This window comes from Cricetulus griseus, chromosome 6 (genome assembly GCF_003668045.3).
Source record: "Cricetulus griseus strain 17A/GY chromosome 6, alternate assembly CriGri-PICRH-1.0, whole genome shotgun sequence".
Lineage (NCBI taxonomy): Eukaryota > Metazoa > Chordata > Mammalia > Rodentia > Cricetidae > Cricetulus > Cricetulus griseus.
Genome location: NC_048599.1, coordinates 90582038 through 90604524, shown reverse-complemented (window position 1 = coordinate 90604524; position 22487 = coordinate 90582038). Strand labels below are relative to the sequence as shown.

The window sequence follows — 22487 nt, the reverse complement described above, 5'->3', positions numbered from 1 at the left end:
TAGGACCGGGTGAGAGAGAGTGGGTCGGGTCAGGTCGTGCTGGGCTGGGCTAGATCCGGCCGCGCAGAGATGGGTAGGGAGGCTGTCTGGGGGTGGTGGGCTTCGGGGACAGCGATCTGGGAGAGAGCGGCTGCGGGATGGGGTCCGACCTCTGGGCCTGGTGGAAGTTGATGGATGTTGGTAGAGGCAGCAGTGAATGGGGATTGTGATCTTAGATAAGAGTTTCGTTGGGCTATTTTTGCATAGTGACCAATTAGCTGAGTGACCTTGAGGCTAGTTCATAAAGCCTTCAGAAGTTTTTATTTCACTATGATGTATTGAAGAGCTCCAGCTGCTTAGACGGAGCATTTGCATTACCTATGGGGACTGCTCTTGTAGTGGACTGTGTTTAGACTTTCAAGTTAGTGGTTCCTGACTTGTGATGGCCCCTCTCCCTCATACTTTGGACAGGATAGACTTTTCCTCTATGGCATGCTTTGCCATTCTTACTCATGGGTGGTTCACAGATGCCACGACTGAGGAGATGTGAACAGTATTGGAATTTTTGTTTGTTTGTTTGTTTGTTTGTTTTTGTTTTTCCATGTTTGGGAATAAACTCCAGATAACGTTCTAGGGCTAGGCCACATTCCCTTGTCATGTATGAAACTTTTCACTTCCCAAAGCGTCATTCCCTCCTCCTGAGGATCCCTTTCCCACTGCTGCGTGTCCACAAGCTTCCTGTACCAGACTGTTTCTGCCTTGTTTTCCAGGATTCAGACAAACCAATTCCATGGTACTCCTCCCCCAGCCCAGAGACAGCTGGAGCAAGAGGGCTCTTTGAAGACTGAGGACTTGCCAAAGGAATTTTCCACACATCACTACCAGTGGTCGGTCTCAGAGGGTTAGGGTAGGATTTGGGGAATCCATTTCATTCACATCAGACCATGGCAAGCCGGGGCCTGCCCCTTTACTTGGCCACCCTCTTGACTGGGCTGCTGGAATGCATTGGTTTTGCTGGTGTCCTCTTTGGCTGGACTTCGCTGTTGTTTGTGTTCAAAAAAGAAGGCTACTTTGCAGAACCCTGTCAACAGAACTGCTCGAATAGCAGCAATGCGACAGGGCCCCCTGGTAAGGACAAAGAGTTTTTTTTTTTTTTTTCTTTTTTTTTAAAGGAAGCTGTGCCTGGTTCCTGGGAGGTGGAAGAGAGCAGGGAGGACTGACTCCTTTCCTTACTCATGTTGCCAGCCTTTCTATGAGGGGTTGTCAAAATTCTCTGTGTAGAGGAGGTCAGGGAAGGAAGCATCAGATTTTGAAGGGCCCCTAGGGACCTATACGTTTTAATGCAATCTGGCAGTCAGCTTTCTGATCAGCAAAATTGTTCAAGATAGAGGGTAGCCTCGTCTAGGAACTAACCTCGAAGGAAGGTTAGGTGATTCTGATTTTGGTTAATGTAACCTGGGTTCCTAAGTGCTTTTCTTTTCCATACTCCAAAGCTCAGGATGAGAAGTTCTCACTCATCTTCACTCTGGCGTCCTTCATGAACAACTTCATGACCTTCCCTACTGGCTATATCTTTGACCGCTTCAAGACTACTGTGGCCCGCCTTATAGCCATGTAAGTATAAAGCTCCAGCCTGGGCAGAGGTGAGGGAGAAGAGCCATCCTCTTCCGATATACCCTTGGTTCCCTTTTCTTTGCTCCTTCCCCTGTAGGCAGTAATGTATTATCCTGTTACGCGCTCAACTTCCTGAGAGGCCAGGGTTACAAAATTAGCAAAATGTTTGGTGATACTATCTGCTTTCCTTGTCCTTTGAATCGTCAATCTCATTTCCAGCAGGGCCTTACGTCGAGGTAGCTTAGGCTGTGTCTTCATTCTCCCCCCTCAACATTTTCTGGATAACCCCAATGTTAGAATTTCAGGTTCCCTCTGACTGAGATGGCTCTTGCAATGGGAGTTTCCCTTGCAGATGAGCCAGAGACCTCAGGTTGCTTTTACAGGGTTCTACTGTCTCCTGTATACTATAATGCTCAAGGCCCAGTTCACTGATAAGCTGGCTCTGCTGATCCCTGATATAGCCTAGAGCAGGAGCATGTATGTGAAGAGCTGTCAGGAGGATGGGAAAGCAAGCTCCTTACACTTTAAGCTTTTGGGAGAACAGTATGTTTAAGTCAGACATAAGTTTGAATTTTTAGTTTTCTTTTGTCTCTTGCCCACCATGTGTCCTTTGAACTTCTTCTTTATGGTATGGCTTTTGTTATCTATCTTTACAAAGTCCTCCACCACTAAAGGGCCCCAGAACCTTAGGATTTATCCTGGAATCATTTGAACTTTTTTTTTTTTTTTTTAATGCTTCTGGAAATGGAACCCAGGGCTTCATGTAAGACAGGCAAGTGTCTACTTCTGTATTGGTTACTTTTCTGTTCCTGTAATAAAAAACAAACAAACAAACAAACAAACAAACAACAACAACAACAACAAAGGAATGAAAAAAAAATACATGACCAAGGCAACTTATAAAAGGAAGCATTTCATTGGGCTTCTGGTTCCAGAGTCTATGAAGGTGTGGGGAAGGCATGACCTTAGGCAATTGGAACAGCAGGTAAGAGCTCACTTCTGGATCCACAAGCAGAAAGCAGAGAGGACACTGGGGGTCTGTTCAGGCTTTGGAAGTTTCAAAGCCAGCCACCAGTGACACATCTCTTCCAACAAGGCCATGCCTTCTAGTCCTTTCTACCAACTGGGAACCAAGTACATAAATGTATGAACTGATGGGGGGGCATTTTCATTCAAGCCAGCACAACTTCTAAGCCACACCCCTCACTGTGAACTCAATGACTTTGAGTTTGGAATCTAGATCAGTCTGACCCAGACATGTCCAAACCTTCGGACATTGCAACACCAAATTGTCACCTGAACTCTCAACAACCACATAGTCCAGTTGTATACACAAAATCTTGATAACATTTTTTCTAAGTCTATGATTCTGTTAATTCAAATTCACAGCTATTCTTGGTTGCATGCAGTAACTAACCCTTTCCTTTTCCAGAAAAACCCAGTGAGGTCCAGAGAAAGGCAGCACTGTTTCCAAAGTCTTATCTGGAGGAGGAATTAGAATTCAAGGTTTTGATTTGCATACTAGGCACCAGGGGTTGAGCCTCAGGACAAGAGGGCCTGTGCTCTGCCCACTGTGCTCCTGGGTCTTTCACACATCATGTTGTCAGTTGAGCTTATTACCCAAGACTTCACAGTTTAGCCTTAGACCCTGGGAGGAGCAAAAGGCATTGTCTTAATTATTTTCCTTTACTAGGATAAAATACCCGATAAAAGTAACTTAAGGCTCTTTCTCACAGTCCCAGGTTACCGTCAATCATGGTGATAAAAGTAACTTAAGGCTGTTTCTCACAGTCTCAGGTTATCGTCAATCATGGTCCTCAATCATGGTCGGGAAGTCACAGCAGCGTGAGTTCAAGGGAGCTGTTCACTTGTATCTGTAGTCAAGCAGAGGCTGAATGCTGTTGCTGAGATCACCTTCCTTGTTTTCTGTAGCCCAGGTTCCCCTGCCATGGGAATAGTTCACCCAAGTCAGGATGGGTCTTCCCATATCAGCTAATGGAATCACCTCATTGCCAGGTGATCATAGGTTCTCATCAAGTTTACAATGGAGATTTATTATCAGACTCTCTGTGGAGTCAGATCCACATGTCAGTCTATGAGGACTTCTCTGATGCTGAGCCTCTCAGAAGTGTGTGTGCCTCTGGAGTTCCTTGGCTGAGAATGCTGTCAAGTCCTGGATGTCAAGCAGACTCCTGTCCAGTTCTCATGTGTCTTCTTTTAATTGGATGCTTCCGTATTTCAGATTTTTCTACACCTGTGCCACACTCATCATTGCCTTCACCTCTGCAGGTGGGTGCTGCCAGGTGGATGGGAGAGACGAGCTTGGGGAGTGGATGGATGGGACAGGTGCAGAAGGCAAAGGGCCCGTGGTATTTTCAGAGATCCACAATTTGAAAGAATTCCTAAGAGATGCTGAGTTGTTGCTTGTCTGTGAAAAATTTACCCTCTTGAGGAAAGAATTGTATCTACACAGTATTCAAATGCTTTTTTGCTTTTTGTAACATGCAGGATGATTTCTGAAGACATCTCTTCATTTAGCAGAATCAAAATTGTCAACCCTGTTTCATGCAAAACAAAACAAAACAAAAAAAAAAAAAAACAAGCTTCTGATGATTACTATAAGTCTGGGAGCCGGGAGGTAGTGGCACTTGAGAAGCAGACGCAGAGGCAGATCTCAGTGAGTTCGAGGCCAGCCTGGTCTACAAAGCAAGTTCCAGGACAGCTAGGGCTGTTACACAGAGAAACCCTGTTTTGAAAGACAAAAAAAAAAAAAAAAAAAAAAAAAATGCAGGGAATTCCAGTCTTCTCTGTTTTTCTTTCCTTTTTTATATGGAGTAGAAAACTGAGAGGAGCTGAGGAGAGGGAGAGGGAGGGGGAGAGGGAAAGGAAGCACAATCTGAGTTTGAAGACTTGCTGGAGGCCACAGACAAATTTGTGGGAAGTGAGCTTGGAAGTAAGTGGTCAAGAGGTAACTCCCAACATTCTTCCCCAGGGTCAGATTAGGTGGCTTAATTTTGGGGGGATGAGACAAAAAGATATGTAAATACATTGCATAATAGCTGTGTTGAAGCCAGCTGACATCATGAGGGAGGCTCCATTTGTGTTTAGCAAGCCCAGTGCCTGAGTGTTTTGGTCCAAACAAATTTCACAGGAGTCACATTTGTAAGTCTTGAGAAAAATCCCCCTATTATTATTATTATTATTATTATTATTATTATTTATTTGTGCATTTGTGTAGACATGTGTGCTCACTTGAGTGTGCATGTAGAGTATGTGTACATGTCAGTAGAAGCCAGAAGTGTGCCCTAGGCCCCTCAGATGCCTTGTGTTTTTGAGGCAGCATCTCTTGTTTTATATAGAGCTTGATGATCAGGCTATACTTCCTGTCTGTGGATATTCATGTCTACAGGGTATCTCCCCAGCTGTCTTAGTCCGGGTGTTCTATGGCTGTGAAGAGACACCATGACCACAGCAACTTATAAAAGAAAGCATTAATTGGGGCTGGCTTACAGTTCAGAGATTTAGATCATTATCAGCATGGCAGGCAGCAGGCAGGCAGACATGGTGCTGGAGAGGTAGCTGAGAATTCTACAACTGGATCTGCAGGCAGCAGGAAGAGCAAGACACTGGGCCTAGCTTGGGCTTCTGAAACACGAAATTCATTCATCAAGACTTTTATTTTGGGATAAGTATTGAGGCTAGGGTGATTTTATTATGAAACTGATCTCCAATCTCTAGCTCATTAGGAGAGATGTACATTTGTTAACGACAGAAAGTGAATGGCAAATAGTGTGACTCATCTCTAAAATCATCTCTTCTCAGAGCTTCTCTATGCATAGAACAATAGTTACCGAGGAGGGTGTTGTCTTAGATAGTAACGGTGCTTGCTACCAGGTCTAATGACCTGAGTTTGATTCCCAGGACCCACAAGGTAGAAGGAGAGAACCAACTCCCACAAGTTGTCCTCTGGCCTTCACACATATGCCTGTGTGTGTATGTGTGTACATGAGACACACACACACACACACACACACACACACACAAATAAAAATGTGAAAAACCAAACCAAAAAAAACCCAAAAACCAAAAAACAAAAACAAACCTAGGATGCTAGTACAAACCTAATATGCCAGCAACCTTTAGATTATCTGGTACAAAAATTGTTGTCTTCCCCAGGGACCCCCCTCCCACCCCAGACAGGGTTTCTTTGTGTAGTCCTGGCTGTCCTGGAACTCTCTCTGTAGACCAGGCTGGTCTCAAACTTGGAGATCCACTTGCCTCTGCCTTCCCAATGCTGTGGTTAAAGGTATGTGCCATTACTGTCTAGCCAAAATGGTTCCTTTTCAGTGATTTTTGAGTCATTTAGAGACTATCCAACATTTAGGAGGCCTGTTGCTTACATGTCAGTTTTGCTTGCTTGTTTTTGTTGTTGTTTTGTTTAGAACCAGGAACAGGCTTACTCACGGAAGCCTTTCTAATGCCAATCTCTCCACAATGGGGAGTGCTTAAAGTTTCACAAACAAAGGAAAAGGTCACAGGCATTTCTCTCTCAGTTTTCATAGTGCTCCAGTGCAGCAGGGCAAAGGCTGTTGTTTCTATGTAGCAGGAGAGGGGAGAGATGCAGATTCAGAAGGTAGCTCAAGGTCATGGCTATGCCATGATTTTGAGGCTGGACTTGGGGACTGACACCAGAGTCCTCCTCTGCCACAGGGATGGAGCAGACATTTGTGGTCTCCCGGAGACCCAGGACCATCTTTGGTGAGAAGAGGGTTTCAGGGCACCTCAGCAGGCACGATTGGGAAGTCTATTGACCATTCTCTAAAGCCCTCAAAGGACACCAGCAGGCTGGTGAAACAAGCTCCAAGGGATCTGTGTTGTTGGGAGCCTCAAGGTGGTGAGAGCTGGAGCCTCCTGGAGGAGAGGGGAGTGTGTACAACTTTTGAGGCTTTGGGCTACAAGGAAATCACCATTCCTGTGACTTTTATGGTTCCAGACTCTGCCCTGCTGCTCTTCCTGGCCATGCCAATGCTTGCGGTTGGAGGAATCCTATTTCTCATCACCAACCTACAGGTGTGAGCCTGCATCCCTCTTCTTTATACCAGGAACCTGGGGGAGAATTTGGGGCATCATTTGTTTCCAGAGGGGTTGACCCAAACTAGTGAGGGAGGAATTGGGGTGAAAGGGGCTTGGGATATTAATCACGCCTGGCCCAAGCTGGATGCTAAGGAGGGAAAATAATTGTTTCATGAATAAATAAATCAGCCAGACTTGTCTTCTCCAGATTGGGAATCTCTTTGGCAAACACCGCTCAACCATCATCACCCTCTACAATGGAGCGTTTGACTCCTCCTCAGTAGTCTTCCTCATCATTAAGGTAAAAACACCCATAGCTGGGCTGAGGGGATAGCCCAGTGACTAAAGTGCCTGCTGTGTGAGCACAAGTAGCCAAGTTAGATTCCCAGAACACATGTGAAAAAGCAGAGTGCTCTGGTGTGTGCTTTGTAATCCCGGTGTGGGGTATTGGAAGCAGGTAAATCGCTGTGGCTAGCTTCGTTTACTTGGCAAATCACAAGGCCAGTGAGAGGCCTTCTCTCTTAAGGAATGATACCCGAGTCTGTTCTCTGGCTTCCATACACTGTCATACACATATTCACACATGTAATACTATTACTCAACATTTATTGAGCCCTTGAGCCCTTATTTATTCCAGATACTTGTCATGATTTCTGCCAGCCTTCGATGCAGGAACTATTTAAATCCATGTCTCAGGTGACACATTTGAGTCTCAGGGAGATCATGATGCTTCCAAAAGTTCTGCACTGATAACTATGGTGTTTGAACTTGCACTTAGACCCATCTGTTTTAGAGGTGAGCTTGTAACCACCAAGTTCCCTCTTTAAATTAAGACTATACTCTTTGCTTAGTTGGGAAGGAAAATGTGGTCATGATATCCTTGAGTCAGGGCTGGACAGAAGCTGGGGACTCTGCTGAAGGGGACATTTCCTAATGTGAGCTTCAGCTTTGGAAACTGGGTAGGAAGGGCTAGTGGGGTATTAGAGACCACACAGGGACCTCTCTGTCTCTCCCAAGGGCCAGCCATGAGTGTCAGGAGAACAAACTGTTGGCAAGGATGTTAGTAGCCCCATTAACAACCATTCTGCTAATGGTTTTGTTTTTATTAAATTAATTAATTGCTGTTTTTATTTAAGAGAAGGCCTCTTAAGCTGGCCCAAGACTCACTGTGTAGTCCACTTTGCTATCAAACTCATGATCATTCTTTCTCGGCTTTCTAAGTGCCAGGATTACAAACATGTGTCATGACACCTAGCTTCAATTAATTTGTGTGAGGCAGCACCTGACTGTGTAGGGCAGGCTGGACTGAATTTTGTAGCCCAGGCTAGCCTCAGCTCTCTGTTATTCTGCCTTAGGCTCTCTGGTGCTGAGGTTACAGGCAGGAATCAACAAACCTGGATTTGCTAACGATTTTTGTGTTTAAGTCATTGCTAACAGTTTTATCTGGCTACTGCCTTACTGAATGCATAGTATGAATTTTGATTGGTCTAAGGTAACCTTGGCAAACTCTGTCTCTACTACCAGTAGTACTTGAAAATGAGACAAAGCAGGTGTGTAGTGTCTAACTTCAGGGATGTTTCCTCCTTGAAGGAGGGTGAAAGCAGAGCTGAAAGAAAACCTTTAGGCTGGGACTAGCTCAGTTGTTAGAATGCCTGCCTCGAATGCACAAAGCCCAGGGTTCAAACCCCAGCTCTGCGTAATTAGACTTTGTAGCATGCCTGTAATCCTAGCACAAGGGAAATGAAGATAGGAGGCTCAGAAGTTCAAGGTCATTTTATACAGTGAACTTGGAGCCTGCCTGGCCTACCCAAGACCTTGTTGCAACAACAAAAAGCCTTTTTCCTGAAAGGAGACGATTTCTCTGTTCTTCCTCTTTGAAGGCTGCAGTGGGACAGAAGGTGTGTTAGGTGACACTGTAGTAACGACACTTTGATTATGAAGCAACAAGCTGGGGCACAATGACTGAGCAACATGAGTGAAAATGGTGGATCGGAAACTGTGCAACCTAGGACTCTCTCTGGGCTTTTATTAGACCACGCACGGGCTCATGAACCTCACTTAGTCCCATGGGCACCTTGTGTAGAGAGTCTGAGTTTCCCCGGGACTCGCTAGATCCTCTGCTGCTGGCACAAGAGCCACTTTCCAGGTTCCTTTTCCTTGATGCATCTGCTCTCCAGAGGTGGAAGAGAAGGACTGGGGCAGGAATGAGATTCTTAGTTTAATATGACTCAGCTGCTTCCTCTATGGAAGCAGACCTCAGTGTCACCCTCCATACAAGGAAGAGCCTTATCTCAACCTGAAATTTGAGGAATTTAGAGGTTCCCTTTGTTATGTGAGTCACTTAGGAGAACACAGGGGAAGCTCGGTAGCTTCCCACAGATGTGTTTTATAAGCTGAACTCTTGTGTGAAGAGTTGACCAGAAGGACTTCTTGCTGTTAGAAAGGAATAGCATAAGGGCAAAAAAAATCTCTGAGATCATGTTGAGGAGGTTCCACCAGACTGTAGGGCCAGATGACAAGATAGCCCCTTGCTACTTACTGGACCCTGGGTGAAGGAACATGAGGACCAGGAGTCCTTGGGCAGCTCCAGGAGGACCGGCAGGAGGCTGTGCTGAAGTTTTTGGAAATGTGGCTTCCAGCTTCTGCCTCCTACACTTTTCACTTGTGATAAATACATATAGCATAAAATTTGCTATCAGAATTTTAAAAAGTTATCTATTGATGAAGTGTGTGGGGGAGTGGGAGGTGGGCACAGCATGTCTGTGGAGGTCAGAAAGATACCTTGAGGGAGTCTGTCCATCATGTGGGTTGTGGGTGTTGAACTCAGATGATCAAGCTTGGCAGCAAGCCCCTTTGCCCACTGGACCCTCCTGCTGAGTCATAACCATTTTTTTTAAGTGTACAGTTAATAGTTTTAAGGACATTTATGCTGCAGGGCAACCAACACCATCATTCATCTCCAGAAATCTTCACATTATGAAATTGAAACCCTGTACCTGTTAACACAAGTCCCTCATTGCTTCCACCCCGGTTCCAGCCTCTAACAGTTGCCATTCTACTTTCTATGAGTTTGACACCCCGGCTCCCCCAGGAATCTCTTGTAGGTAGAATGACGCAGAATTTGTCTTTATGTGACTGGCTCTCTTCACTTGATGTCCTGTTCTCGAGGTTCATCTGTATTGTGGCGTGTGCCGTGATAGTCTTCCTTTTTTTAAAAGGCTGAATAAGACTCCATCAAGCGGCTATACCACAGTTTGTTCATGCATTCACTTACCCACAGACACTCTTTCTCTCCACTTTTGACTATGGGCTGCAGTGGTCTTGTGAACACTGGCATAATTCTGATGTGTTGCTCCTTTCTCCGCAGCTCCTTCATGAACGGGACATCAGTCTCAGGGCCTCCTTCCTCTTCCTGTCTGTCTGCAGTGTCTGGCATGTTGGGCGCACTTTTTTCCTGATGCCTCGGGGACACATCCCTTACCCACTGCCGCCCAACTACAGTTATGGGTAAGTATGATTGGCCAGTGCCCCACCTGATCTGAGGCAGGAAAAATAAATGATTAAGCCTGTTATAGGAGAAGAGCGTATTAGTTAGCTACTCCTGCACAACAAGGATACCGAGTTTTCTTTCTTCCCTCCTTTCTTTCTTCCTTTCTTCTTTCTTTCTTTCTTTCTTTCTTTCTTTCTTTCTTTCTTTCTAGATTTACTCACTTTTATTTCATGTGTAGGAGTGTTTTACCTGTGTTAATGCATGTATACCATGTGTGTGCCTGGTGCCCCTGGAGGTCAGAAAAAGGTGTCAGATCCCCTAGAACTAGAGTTACAGATGGATGTGAGCTGCCATGTGGGTGCTGGGAATCCAGCCTGGATCCTCTGAAAGAGCAGAAAATCCGCTTAATGGCTGAGCCATCTCTCCAGCTCCTAAGAATTTATTTCTTACATCAGAGCCAGATTTGGATGATCTTATCACTTATGCCTCTGATCATCTGATGTGTTAGCAAGGAGTTGGCTGGTCTGCCATGCCCAAGCTTACATTGGGTTTGGAGTGACAGGCATGTTGGTGTCACAGGCTAATGCTCCAGCAGGCTTGCTTGGGTGTGTGCACATAGTGATTCCAGGGTTCAGAGAGGGGGCAGAGATGCCCACAGTTCTTGGAAGTTTCCACTTGGGACTGATGCATCAGTAGCATGCTACATTGATCCATCACTTGTATGCTACATTCTCTTGGCTGAAGCAGTTCGCGTATCTAGCCTTGGTGATGATGAAAAATGGGCTGAGTTCATTGCCAAGGGTGGAGACAGAGGAGGTGGATACCACAATCAGGTCAGCTGTCAGTTACAGGGAGCCGAGGGGGCGTCTTCATTTGCCGCTCATTTGCTACTTGTTATGTTCATGTGCTCTTTGCTTCCCATTCTCATGGTCACCTTTCCCACTGACAGCCTTGCCTTTGTTTTCCAGCTGAAGACATGAGGCTCTGAGGGGTAAGATGGAGCCCTGTGGCAGACCTACCCTCTTCTTACATACTTCCAGAGTACCCCAAGCTTGCTTGCCTGTGAAAATCAATAAGATCATTACAATAAAGAATAAAATGGGAAAATGGAAACCTGGCCCCCAGCCAATAGGCACCTTGATTTAATTGGCCTGGCTGCCCCTTGTCCATCGAGGTTGTTCAAAAGCGGTTCCATGTGCAGTAAGATAAGGATCTTCCGTACTGCTCTCCCTGGTTGGGTTTTGGTCCGGCTCACAGTCCTCAGCCTGGCTGCCCGGGCTTTTGTTTCCACAGCTTGTGCTCCAGGTTTGGCACCAAAAAGGAAGAGAAGAAGACAACTGAGTGTGAAATCAAGGAGCTGCAGTCAAAGGAGTTTCTTTCACCAAAGGAAGGTGAATTCTGCTGGTTTACCCATGTCCCCTGTGGACACCTGCAGCCCTGTGCTGGCCTACTCTTATGTCTTCCCAGGGGTTCAGAATGAGGTCAGGCCAGGCAAAGAAGATCCCATAAGCATTTTCTCAATCTCCTCACTTCAGAGAGGGTCCAGAGAGGGCAGGACCTTTGTGTCTTTTCAGTGTTTCTTTCTTATCTTATCTACATTCTTCAACTCTCCTCACACTGAAATCTACCTTCCATTGCCCTAATCCCCACAGCCTGGTCTTGTCCTTTCTTGGGACTCCAGGGCATCAAGGCTGCTGTCTGTGTTTTCATTTCTTTCTGTCTCTTGGATATGACCTCTTTCCATCTGTCCCATCTCTACCTCTTCCTTCTTCCCTCTTCTGTCTGCTCTGGTCTTTGGTTATGAATGTTATAAACCATTGCTGGCTACAGTAGAAGTAAAAATAGGAGGAGAAGGAGGAGAAGGAGGAGGAGGAGGAGGAGGAGGAAGAGGAGGGAGGGAATGGAGAGAGGCAGGTCATAGGGCAGAAGTAGCAGCTGGGCAGAGGAAAGCATTTTCTAGAACAGGAAAGTTAATAGAATTACATTGTAGTTGAGTTTTTTTTTCTATATGAGCAGATTTTAGCTGTTCTTGGCACACAAAAAATGGGCAACAATATGAGATGATGGATATGTTAATTTTCTTTGCTATGGTAACCATTTTACTATCTATATGTACCCGATGACAGCATGTTGTATGCCTTAAATACACACAATGAAATTTATTTGTTAAAAAAAAAAGAATAGGGGCCATGGATGTAGCTCAGTAGAGTCCTTGCCTAGCATGTGCAAAGCTTTGGGTTCAATCCCAGCACTGTGTATATCTGGGCATAGTGGAAAGTGGGGGTCAGAAGTTCAATGTCAACCCTAGCTACATTGTGAGTTCAGTGCAGTCTGGGCTACATAAGACTCTGTCTCAAACAATCAAAAGAATAAGAGGACTGTGGAAGGCTCATATAATTAAGAGGAAAGTGAATTGCCAGACTACAGAGGTATGGAACCAGGCTGCCTCTGGACATTCTTGTAGTCTTTAGCCAGCCTACCTGCTAAGGTCAACTGGGTGAGGAACAGAACATTTAATTTATGGTCTCAACTGGACCATGGATAACAAGGGAGTCCTAAGGAAATGAGGGATTTTGGGACCAAGAGAAAAGCAGGGGACGCTGGGCAGTGGTGGCACATGCCTTTAATCCCAGCATTCGGGAGGCAGAGGCAGGCGGATCTCTATGAGGTCGAGACCAGCCTGGTCTACAAGAGCTAGTTCCAGGACAGCCTCCAAAGCCACAGAGAAACCCTGTCTTGAAAAACAAAACAAAATAACAAAACAAACAAAAGAAAGAAAGGAAAGGAGAAAGGAAAGAAGAAAGGAAAGAAGGAAGGAAGGAAGGAACAATAGCTGCCCATCACCAATCCTCACTTTGTCCCAATGTTCTCCTCGTCTTTCATTTCACCATCCTGGCTGAGAAAGATCAGGAAGGTACAGCAATAAGTGCCATTGAGTAGGCTGTGAGAGACAGATCAGATTTCAGGACACGGAAGAACAGGAGGAGAGCCATCCAGGGAGGAAGGACAAGATGACAAAGTGTGGTGGAGGGGCAAGGGGAATTCAGGTAGCCCATAGAAGACAAGCATGGAAGGTGAGCTTAGGCCTGATACTGTCTCATTAGGCCTCTTTCCCTGTCATTTATACCCAGTTCCTTCTTTCTCCATCAGAGAACTCTGGACCAGGGCAGCTGCAGGAGCAGGAACAGCAGCAGCAGCAGCAGCAGCAGCAGCAGCAGCAGCAGCAGCAGCAGCAGCAGCAGCAGCAGCAGCAGCAATGCTCGTTTAGAAGCTGTGTGCTCTCTCGTCGATTTGTCTTGCATGTGGTGTGGTTGTCCACTATCCAGTTATGGCATTACCTCTTCATTGGTACTCTCAACTCTCTATTAAACAGATTGGCTGATAATGACAGTGTGCAAGGTATGTGGGGGGCTTTGAAGCAGTCTTTTGGTAGGTCTCAGGTAGTGAGTCAGGAATGGGTGATGTGCCAGCAAAGCTGTGTGATCTTGGAGGGTTTCTCAGGGCCTGGGGAGGAGGGCTGAAGAAGAGAAAGGCAGGATGGCAGAGTCTTCTCTTGTAAATTACCCTGGAAATTACTTCTCTCCCAACCCCTCTCTACAGTCAGTGCCTTCACTAATGCCTTCGCCATCACCCAGTTTTTTGGGGTACTGTGTGCCCCCTGGAATGGCTTGCTCATGGACCGCCTTAAACAGAAGTATCAGAAGGAAGCCAAAAAGACAGGTGAGACTGGGAGCCAGCGATCTTCACAGACTTCCTTTGTGTTTAGCCTTTTTCTCTGCGCTTGTTCATCCATCCACCCAATGCTTGGTCGTACATTTTGTGTCAGCCACAGTACCAGACCCATGAGGATTTAGCAGTGGATGACACAGGTGTATTTTGTCTTCCCAAACTGTTCCTGATCCAGAGGGTAGAGAAAGTAATCAGGTAGTTACAATTCATGAGTTACAGATGGTCTGTAACCAATGGAGTGCTGATTCCATGATGAGGCAAAGTCACACCCATACAGCCTTTCTGTATCTACTTTCATTGTCCACAGATTACAGGAGATAGTCAGCACTTTACTGGATAGTAGGCTTTCTGTTAGATGTGAAATGTTCTAAGCATATTTGAGCTAGCATACACTGAGCCACGATACCCCACAGGCTAAGTATATTAAATGCATTTTCAACTTGATGGTATTTTTGGCTTCTGATGGATTTTTTCTGGATATAGCTCCACTGTGCGTCAGGGAGCCTCTGCTACACGCAGCGGGCTCTGGACACCAAGAAGGGTGTATCACCTGTTGAGGGTGAGGCGGGTTGCTAGGGAAGGTGGAGGGAGCAGTACCTAAAGTAGGACAGAAAAGGTTAAGAAGGGAGGACAGGGACAGACAGGAGCCTGCTGGTGGCTGAGGAACAAAATGGCATGAGTGGTGAAAGAGAAGGCATTCAGGAATCTAGATACTTCTTGCAAGTGATTCAAGATAACTAAAGTGCGGAGTGCATGAGAGTTGCAGGAAAACCCTGAAGGATTCAGGCTACTCCACATTGCCTTAGAGAGTTAGAGCATGGTCCTTGGGTGTGATTGGCAGAACAGAAGGATGCTGGGACATTTCACCTCTTGGAAGCTGGGGGATAAGGGATAAAAGGAGAGAGCACGGTTTACTGTTTGCTTTGTCTGCTCCCTCCTCTCAGCTCTCTGCACCCTAACCCCGAGGCACTATTTTGAAATCAAGTTTAGACAGTGTACCGTATTTACTAGCAAATGCTTCATAGGTTCTCCTTAACAAACAGAGCCTCTCGTAAGTAAATGTCACCATGAAAATCCCCAATGGTTTCTTAATATTTTCTAATATGCAGCTGCTTTTCAGATCTCCCTGACTGTCTTCTTCAGTACATTGATTCATGACTGATTTGTTCAGTGTCTCCATACAAAGTCCACACAAAACTGAAAGGAGAAAGTTCAATTGATGTGTCTTTTGCATATTTTTTTAACATTTATTTATTTGAGACAGGGTCTCATCTAGCCTAAGCTATCCTCCAAGTTGCTATAATAATCAAGGCTGGCCTTGAACCCACTATACAGTTGAGGCTTTGAACTTCTGATCCTTCTGCTGTTACTTCCCAGGTGCTGGGATTACAGGCTTACCACCATGGCCAGCTAACTGACTTTTTTCCTCTTCTTTTTCTGATACTGGGGAAAGAACCCTGAGTCTCATGCATGCTAAGCAAATGCTTTACCACTGAGTTATGTCCCCGGCTCCAGTACTCTTCCTTTATGATTTACATCAGTTATTTGTTGAAGAAAGCGGGATATTTTTCCTGTCAGATTTCCCACATTTGGACTTGGCATCCTTCGTGTATTTCGTGAATGGGCTCCTTTGATTGGGCATTTCCTGTAAATAGGCAGATTCGAAACTTGGAGGAGACTCAATTTTTTTTTTTTTTCTGGCAAGAATGAGTAGAAATGGAGTTGTGGCCTTTCTCTGGTTCCTTTGCAGGCCACTGCTATCTATTGTTTTAGCTGTTATGACGCTGACACAGGTCAGTTGCTTCAGAATTTGACAGTCTGATCCATCCATTATAACGCTTCCCATCAGCTAGAGCAGTTAATGACTTTGCAACTACTGCGATCAATTTGAGACCCATGATTTGATTAGGGTGCTATTTCCATCTTGCCTTCAGCTTTTTTTTTTTTTTTTTTTTTTTTGGTTTTTCGAGACAGGGTTTCTCTGTGGCTTTGGAGGCTGTCCTGAAACTAGCTCTTGTAGAGCAGGCTGGTCTCGAACTCACAGAGATCCACCCACCTCTGCTTCCCGAGTGCTGGGATTAAAGGCATGCGCCACCAATGCCGGGCTTTCCCTTCAACTTTTAGCAGCAACAGTTCCTCCAGAAGACATAGTTTCTCATGCTATTCTTTATGCTGAAGTAAACACTTGCCTTCCTCCTGTTGAAACAGTTTCAGGATGATGAGTTGGTGCCTTAGGGAAGTCACACCGTACCAGAGACATGGGATGGCTGTGCTATGGAGTCCAGCTGGATACACACTTAAGCTCAATGGTCTCATTTTGTGTCTAAGTTTTTAAAACTTTATTTATTTTTCTTTTAAAAACTTTTTTTGAGAATTTCAAATGTGTATGCCATGACATAGAATCATACCTGATATTTTTTTTTCTTTTGGAGAAAAGATTGCTTTGTTTGAAAAATTTTTTTTAATCACACAGTGTATCTAACATGTTGTCATCCTCCTCTGCCTTCTTCATTGCTGGAGATGGGGCTCAGGGCTGATCATGAGTGTTCTGAACCACAATTCCATAGGCCCTCACTATTCTTTATTAGATCCTTCCTTCCTTCCTTCCTTCCTTCCTTCCTTCCTTCCTTCCTTCCTTCCTTCTTCCCTCCCACCCTTCCCTCCTCCCTTCTTCCTTCCTTTTTTTTTTGAGATTGGATCTCACTATGTATGTAGTCCTGGCTAACCTGGGACTCACAAAGATCTACCTGCCTCTGCTTCCTGAATGCTGAGGTTAAAGGTGTGTGCTACCATGCCTAGTTTAAAGTATTCTTTTTTCTTTCTTTCTTTTTTTTTTTTGTTTTTTTTGTTTTTTTTTTGTTTTGTTTTTTTTGAGACAGGGTTTCTCTGTGGCTTTGGAGGCTGTCCTGAAACTAGTTCTTGTAGACCAGGTCTCGAACTTACAGAGATTCGCCTGCCTCTGCCTTCTGAGTGCTGGGATTAAAGGCATGCGCCATCACCTCCTCCGTGTGTGTGTGTGTGTGTGTGTGTGTGTGTGTGTGTGTGTGTGTGAAGTTCAGGGGACAACTTGTGGGGCTCATTTCGCTCATTCCACCAGCGATGGAATGATGATCGCCAGGCTTGGTGACAGGCACCTTTACCTGCTGAGCCATCCATCTCACAGGCCATTCTTCAAGCTCACATTTACCCATCTTTGCCCACTAGAAACTTTACCAGTCTCACATTTGGGATCCTCAGACATGACATTAACTTTAGACAGTGCCCTTGCCTTCTAGTACAGTGAGAGGTTTGGGTCTGTCCCTTTGGACATGTTCCTGCACCAAACATGGAACTGGCCTTTTGTCCAACTAGTCTTGGGTCTCTGTTGGAAACGGCATTTAGAGACCTCAGGTTGGGTGCTCGCTCTTTCCTTGTATGTTCATTCTTTTTAAAGTTAATTTTTAAAGTTAGCATGTAGTGTTGCCGGCTTCATTATGGCATTTCATACATTTAGTATACACTATTCTTATTCATCCCTCACCCACTGCCCCCGTCTGCCCCCTACTGACCCTTGCTTCTTCCTGCTGGTCCCCTTCCTCCTTACCCAATAATCTCTTTCTGTTTTTATGACATCCTTTCTCACAGGGAGTATTTCTGCACTTTCACAATCTCTCTCTCCCTCTCTCTCTCTCTCTCTCTCTCTCTGGCTTCAGTGATCCCACACATACTCATATAGGCACATGCAAGTGCACTCTGGTGTGTGAGTGCTCCATCCTTCCCACCCGTATCCCCTCCTCTTATACCTTTACCTGGCCACCTCAGGCCCATCCCACTCCACAGTTTCTTCACTGCCAGCCCACTTCCCTTTCCTCAAGCTCACTTCCGCCAGCATGAGGAAAGCAGCGTTGCACCCCCCCCCAAACACACAGCTTACACATGGACACTTACACACACATGCACACACATACATACATACAGGCACACACACACACACACACACACACACACGAGTCCAACTGGACACAGTTATGTTCATTGATCTCATTTGTTCTTGTTGTTTCTGATATTTTGGGATTGCTTTGCTTGCTTTCTTCCTGTTTGAATTTTATTGAAAACATTTTACAAGTTAAGCATTTATATTTCCTCAAAACTAAAACTGGGAAACAGGGTGTTTAGTTCCTTCTCTACTTCTTGATTTCCTTCATTTCCTTCTTTTGGTGAGCATTTTTATTGTTTTTCTTTACAATACAATAAGCACCTACATACACATCGGTTTGCACATGCCCCCTTTCTTAGATAAAATGCCGAGTACCGTTCACATTGCTGGTGTGCAGCTACCTTTTCTACGACACTTTCTTTATTTTGAGACCCTCCTCACTCCTGTAACTGCTGCCCAGCTGTCTGTCATGTTTCTGGCTTGGACTTGGTACCATGTCCCTCTGTTGATGACAGTTTAGATTGTTCCCAGTCCTTTGCTGTCACTAGTTGTGTTATAAGCGACAACAGCAACAACAACAATAATAATAGCCATCATCATCATCTATGATTCTGGGTGGCAGGGGGCAAGAGTGGTATGGAGTCTGTTTAGAGGCCACTGCATCGGTGAGTGAGTTAGGGAGCCCTAGGGAACCCGGAAGAGAAGATACGTTCGATTGACATGTCGATGGAGAGTTATGAACATCAAGGAGTTGGTGTTGAGATGTGGCCCGGTTCTGTTTGGATAGTTCTGATCTCTCTTGGCTTTTCCTGCTCTCCCTGGGCTCAACTCCAGATACCCTATCTTCCCTTCTGAACCAGGTTCCTCCTCCTCGGCTGTGGCTCTCTGCTCCACGGTGCCTTCACTGGCCTTGACGTCTCTGCTGTGCCTGGGCTTTATCCTGTGTGCCTCCATTCCTGTCATCCAGCTGCAGTACGCTACCTTCATCCTGCAAGTGATTAGCCGCTCCTTCCTCTATGGGTGCAATGCTGCCTTTCTCACACTGGCGTAAGTGAGCTTGGGGAAAGGGGAATGGGCAGGCGGTGAAGACATTGTGGAGTTGGATGGGCCTGGAGGTGTCCAGGTGAGGGCATATGTGAAAGGGCGATGGCTTGAGATTGATACAAGTGGGAAGGATGGGACATTCATATACCCGGGCCTTTGTGTCTAGTGACAGTCTCTGTCTACAAGGTGAGCTTTTATTCACCCTCGAGTACCCTTCTGCTCTAAGTCTCCCATAGAAGAGTTAGAAAGGTATTTTCCCTTCTTTGTGTCCTTGGCACTCCATTCTTGCTTCCTTCAACAGCACCTGAGTCTGTCTTTTCCTTAATGCCTTCCCAGGCCCAGGCTGGGTCTGGGTCCCCTCTCTTTTCCCAGAGCCCATTACAGTGTCTGTGTCTTATGGTTAGAAGGCCTGAGTTCAGTGGGGGAAGGAAGGGCTTGTGTGGGTGAGTGAAGGGCAGGCCTAAGATAGGGGAGCTGGCTGATAAACACTCTTAAATACCAGGCCCCGGATTGGAGCCAGGGGGCTGTAAAACTCACTGAAACCTCTCTCTTTCTTCCCCTAGTTTTCCTTCAGAGCATTTTGGAAAGCTGTTTGGGCTGGTGATGGCTTTGTCAGCTATTGTGTCTTTGCTGCAGTTTCCCTTGTTCAAACTCTCCCCCCAGAACATCGCCGTTTATGTGAGTACCATGCAGGACCTTTTTTTGCTCAGTGCACAGGCGTGTGCCTGCGTGCGTGTGCTTGTGTGTGTGTGTGTGTGTGTGTGTGTGTGTGTGTGTTGTGTGTGTGTGTGTGTGTGTGTGGTGGGGCCCTTGACTAGAATGGCTACCCAGGCTGGACCTACCACCTTGGGCCCCAGCAGGGGGCACCCTAAGCTGGCTCAAGAGGCCTGGATGTGTTAGAGGCTTGCATAGTGCAGAAACAGGAACATTCAGGGTTTCACTTCTTAAACTAGGGTGACGATCAAAGGATTAACGTGGTGCCACTTCCCAGATAGCCCGTGCTTTTCGTAGGTCTGGAGAAGAATAATTGATTGTGAGTGTGTATATAAATATGTTACTCCAGAATGGGATGCAAAATCCTCTCAGAATTTCAAGTGAAAGGGTCTCCCACTTTCAGTCAGTGTAGGCCAACCTTGGCTTTTCTAGGGAGACTATGGCATAGACTGCATTTGTCTGAGGGCAGGAGATTCACACTTTCATCCCTGGACCCCATACCCAGTGCATGCTAATGGCCCAGCCCTAGAAGGTAGTCCCAGCTCTCCAGCTTTGGGGGAAATTGGGGATCAAAGAGATTAAATGACTTACAAATTCAGATACTCAAGAGTCACACACAGCTCAGATGTAGAAGTCTCTGCACTTGGGAGTCTCATGACCCTGCTTGCCTCATTAAAAAGAGATCATCAGGGTAGGAAAGATGGCTCAGTTGGTAAGGGTGCTTGCTGTCAACTTTGGCAACTTCAGTTGGATCCCTAGGACCCCATGGGGGAAGGAGAGACCCAACTGCTACAAGTTGTCCTCTGACCTCCGAATGTGCTCCATGGCACTTGGACTTAAACACACACACACACACACAAATCTTTAGATCAAAGTGTAATGCAAGTGTTTAAATCTGTCATTAGGAGTAACAAAGCTACACTTAAAAACTAAGGGAAATTTCCTCAATTGTGAAATCAGGACACCTAACTCAATATTTAGATGTAATCTAACAGATGCCTTCCCAGCTCCTCAGTGACCTGCTTCAGGTCACTGAGTGCTCTCTAGGCCACTGTTTCCTCATCCATGAAGTGGGCTTAATGAGGACTGGCAAATGGCTTATTGGTAGAGTGATTCCTCAGCATGAACAAGGCCCTGAGTTCAATTTAAAGGGCCGAATAAGTCACATGTGGTGGTGGTACATGCCTATAATTCCAGCATTTGGGAGATGGGTTAGACTTTCAAGGTCAGCCTGAGGCACACGAGATTTAGCTCAAGAAAGATGAAGTTATGAAAATAAACAAGTCCTTCAGGTCAGCTTGGCCTCTGGGAGGGAAACATGGACCAAGGAGGACTTCATTCTTTCTATTGGTGACAGGTGCAGCTCAGAGTTACTAGACTGGCCTCTCCTTCCTGTCTCCCCAGGTGTCAATGGGGCTTGCCATTCTTCTGACCTTGGCCCATCCCTTGCTGGTATACCGAGAGTGCCGCACTGAGAAAACAAAACCATCTGTGACTCCCTAGCCCAGAAGCCCTCACGAGCTAGCCTTGATGGTGCTTTTCCCGATTCTTTCTCATCTTTGAAGATCCAGTGTCCACAAAGACTTTGTCTACCTGGGGGAACTGTACTAAGCAGCCATGCGTTTTTTCTGTTTTTTTGTTTTGTTTGTTTTCAAGACAGGGTTTCTCTGTGTAACAGTCCTGGTTGTCCTGGAACTCACTTTGTTGACCAGGCTGACCTCGAACTTCGAGCTCACAGGGACCTGCCTGCCTCTGCCTCCTGAGTGCTGGGATTACAGTCTTGTGCCACCAATGCCAGCATTGTTTTTTTTTTTTAATTTTATTTTTTAAACAAACAAACCAGGCATTTAAGTCATCCAGGACTTCTGATCACCAAGAAGAAGATTTCAGGGGCCAAGCAGCTTGCATTCACACTGACCTAAAGCAAAGCCTCATGCAAATTCTCCTTGGTTTGGGAGCAGGAAGTTACTTTTTGCCCTGGGCCTCAGCAATGGGGGGTGGGAGGGGTTATGTTGCCGAAGCCCATGCTTGCAGAATGTCTACAACCAGCTGGATTTCCAGGATAAATGTGAGGTCATTATGGCCTCAGTTGTTTCAACTCTGGCTGCCTCACACATACACTTTTGTTAGAGAGTACTCCATGAGCTTTTGGGGAAAGAGGAGCACACAGAGGTCACTGGGCCCAAGTCCCCCACCCCCTTCTGCTGATGGATGACCTTGGGCTGACCCCTCCAGGTCAGAGCATCTCTTTTTTTTCCCCATATGTAAATGCTAGAGCTTGGAGTCAAAGATTGTTTTTGGAAGTGATATCCTGGAAGGTTTTAAAAACAGTGACAGGGAGTCATATTACCCCAAAGAATTTGGGAACCAGCTAGCCGAAAAGATTTTGGGCACTCCCCTCTACCCCCCTTTGTGTGTGTGTGTGTTTTTGAGCAACGTCTCCTCTTCAGGAAGAGGGATGTTTATTGACATAAGGCATCATACATATAATTATATGATAATTATATATATATATATATATATATATATATATATATTATATATATATATATCGGGGCTGGAGAGATGGCTTAGCTCTTCAGAGCACTGGCTGCTTTTCCAGAGGTCTGGGTTTGCTTTCTAGAACTCATGGTGACTCACAAACTGTAACTCCAGTTCCTCCATGGGCATTGCATGCTTGTGTACAGACATATATACATACAAAACACCCATACACATTAAATAAATATATTTTCTAGAGGACAGTTTTATACAACAATAAAGTCTCTGTATTTAAGGCAACTATTGCTTCCACCTCTCTGGGTTTGTGTGAGCATGTGCTTGCACATGTGCGTGTGCTTGTGAGGAGGTGTCATCCTTGGGGAGCGGATGCAGGGCAGAGGTGGAGGGGTCTTGCTGCACACTGTAGGATGGCATCTTGACACAGAA

General features: G+C 45.7%; 1 protein-coding gene across 13 annotated transcripts in view; it reads left to right on the top strand.

The window, feature by feature from the left end:
* Positions 1 to 21557, top strand: part of Slc43a3 (solute carrier family 43 member 3) — a 42174-nt gene extending 20617 nt beyond the window's left edge. For 12 of the 13 annotated variants that reach the window (XM_027422658.2, XM_035446624.1, XM_027422657.2 and 9 more), the window contains 12 exons: positions 750 to 1107; positions 1473 to 1593; positions 3836 to 3882; positions 6587 to 6663; positions 6875 to 6967; positions 10034 to 10173; positions 11450 to 11547; positions 13307 to 13555; positions 13757 to 13876; positions 18662 to 18848; positions 19409 to 19523; positions 20964 to 21557. In XM_027422658.2, coding sequence (XP_027278459.1) covers positions 924 to 1107; positions 1473 to 1593; positions 3836 to 3882; positions 6587 to 6663; positions 6875 to 6967; positions 10034 to 10173; positions 11450 to 11547; positions 13307 to 13555; positions 13757 to 13876; positions 18662 to 18848; positions 19409 to 19523; positions 20964 to 21062 — 1530 coding nt within the window. In that variant the 5' untranslated portion in view covers positions 750 to 923 and the 3' untranslated portion in view covers positions 21063 to 21557. Of the gene's footprint in view, positions 1 to 749; positions 1108 to 1472; positions 1594 to 3835; positions 3883 to 6586; positions 6664 to 6874; positions 6968 to 10033; positions 10174 to 11449; positions 11548 to 13306; positions 13556 to 13756; positions 13877 to 18661; positions 18849 to 19408; positions 19524 to 20963 lie in introns of those variants that run through there. The other variant, XM_027422666.2, reaches the window with a different exon arrangement.
* The last annotated feature ends 930 nt before the right edge of the window (positions 21558 to 22487 follow it).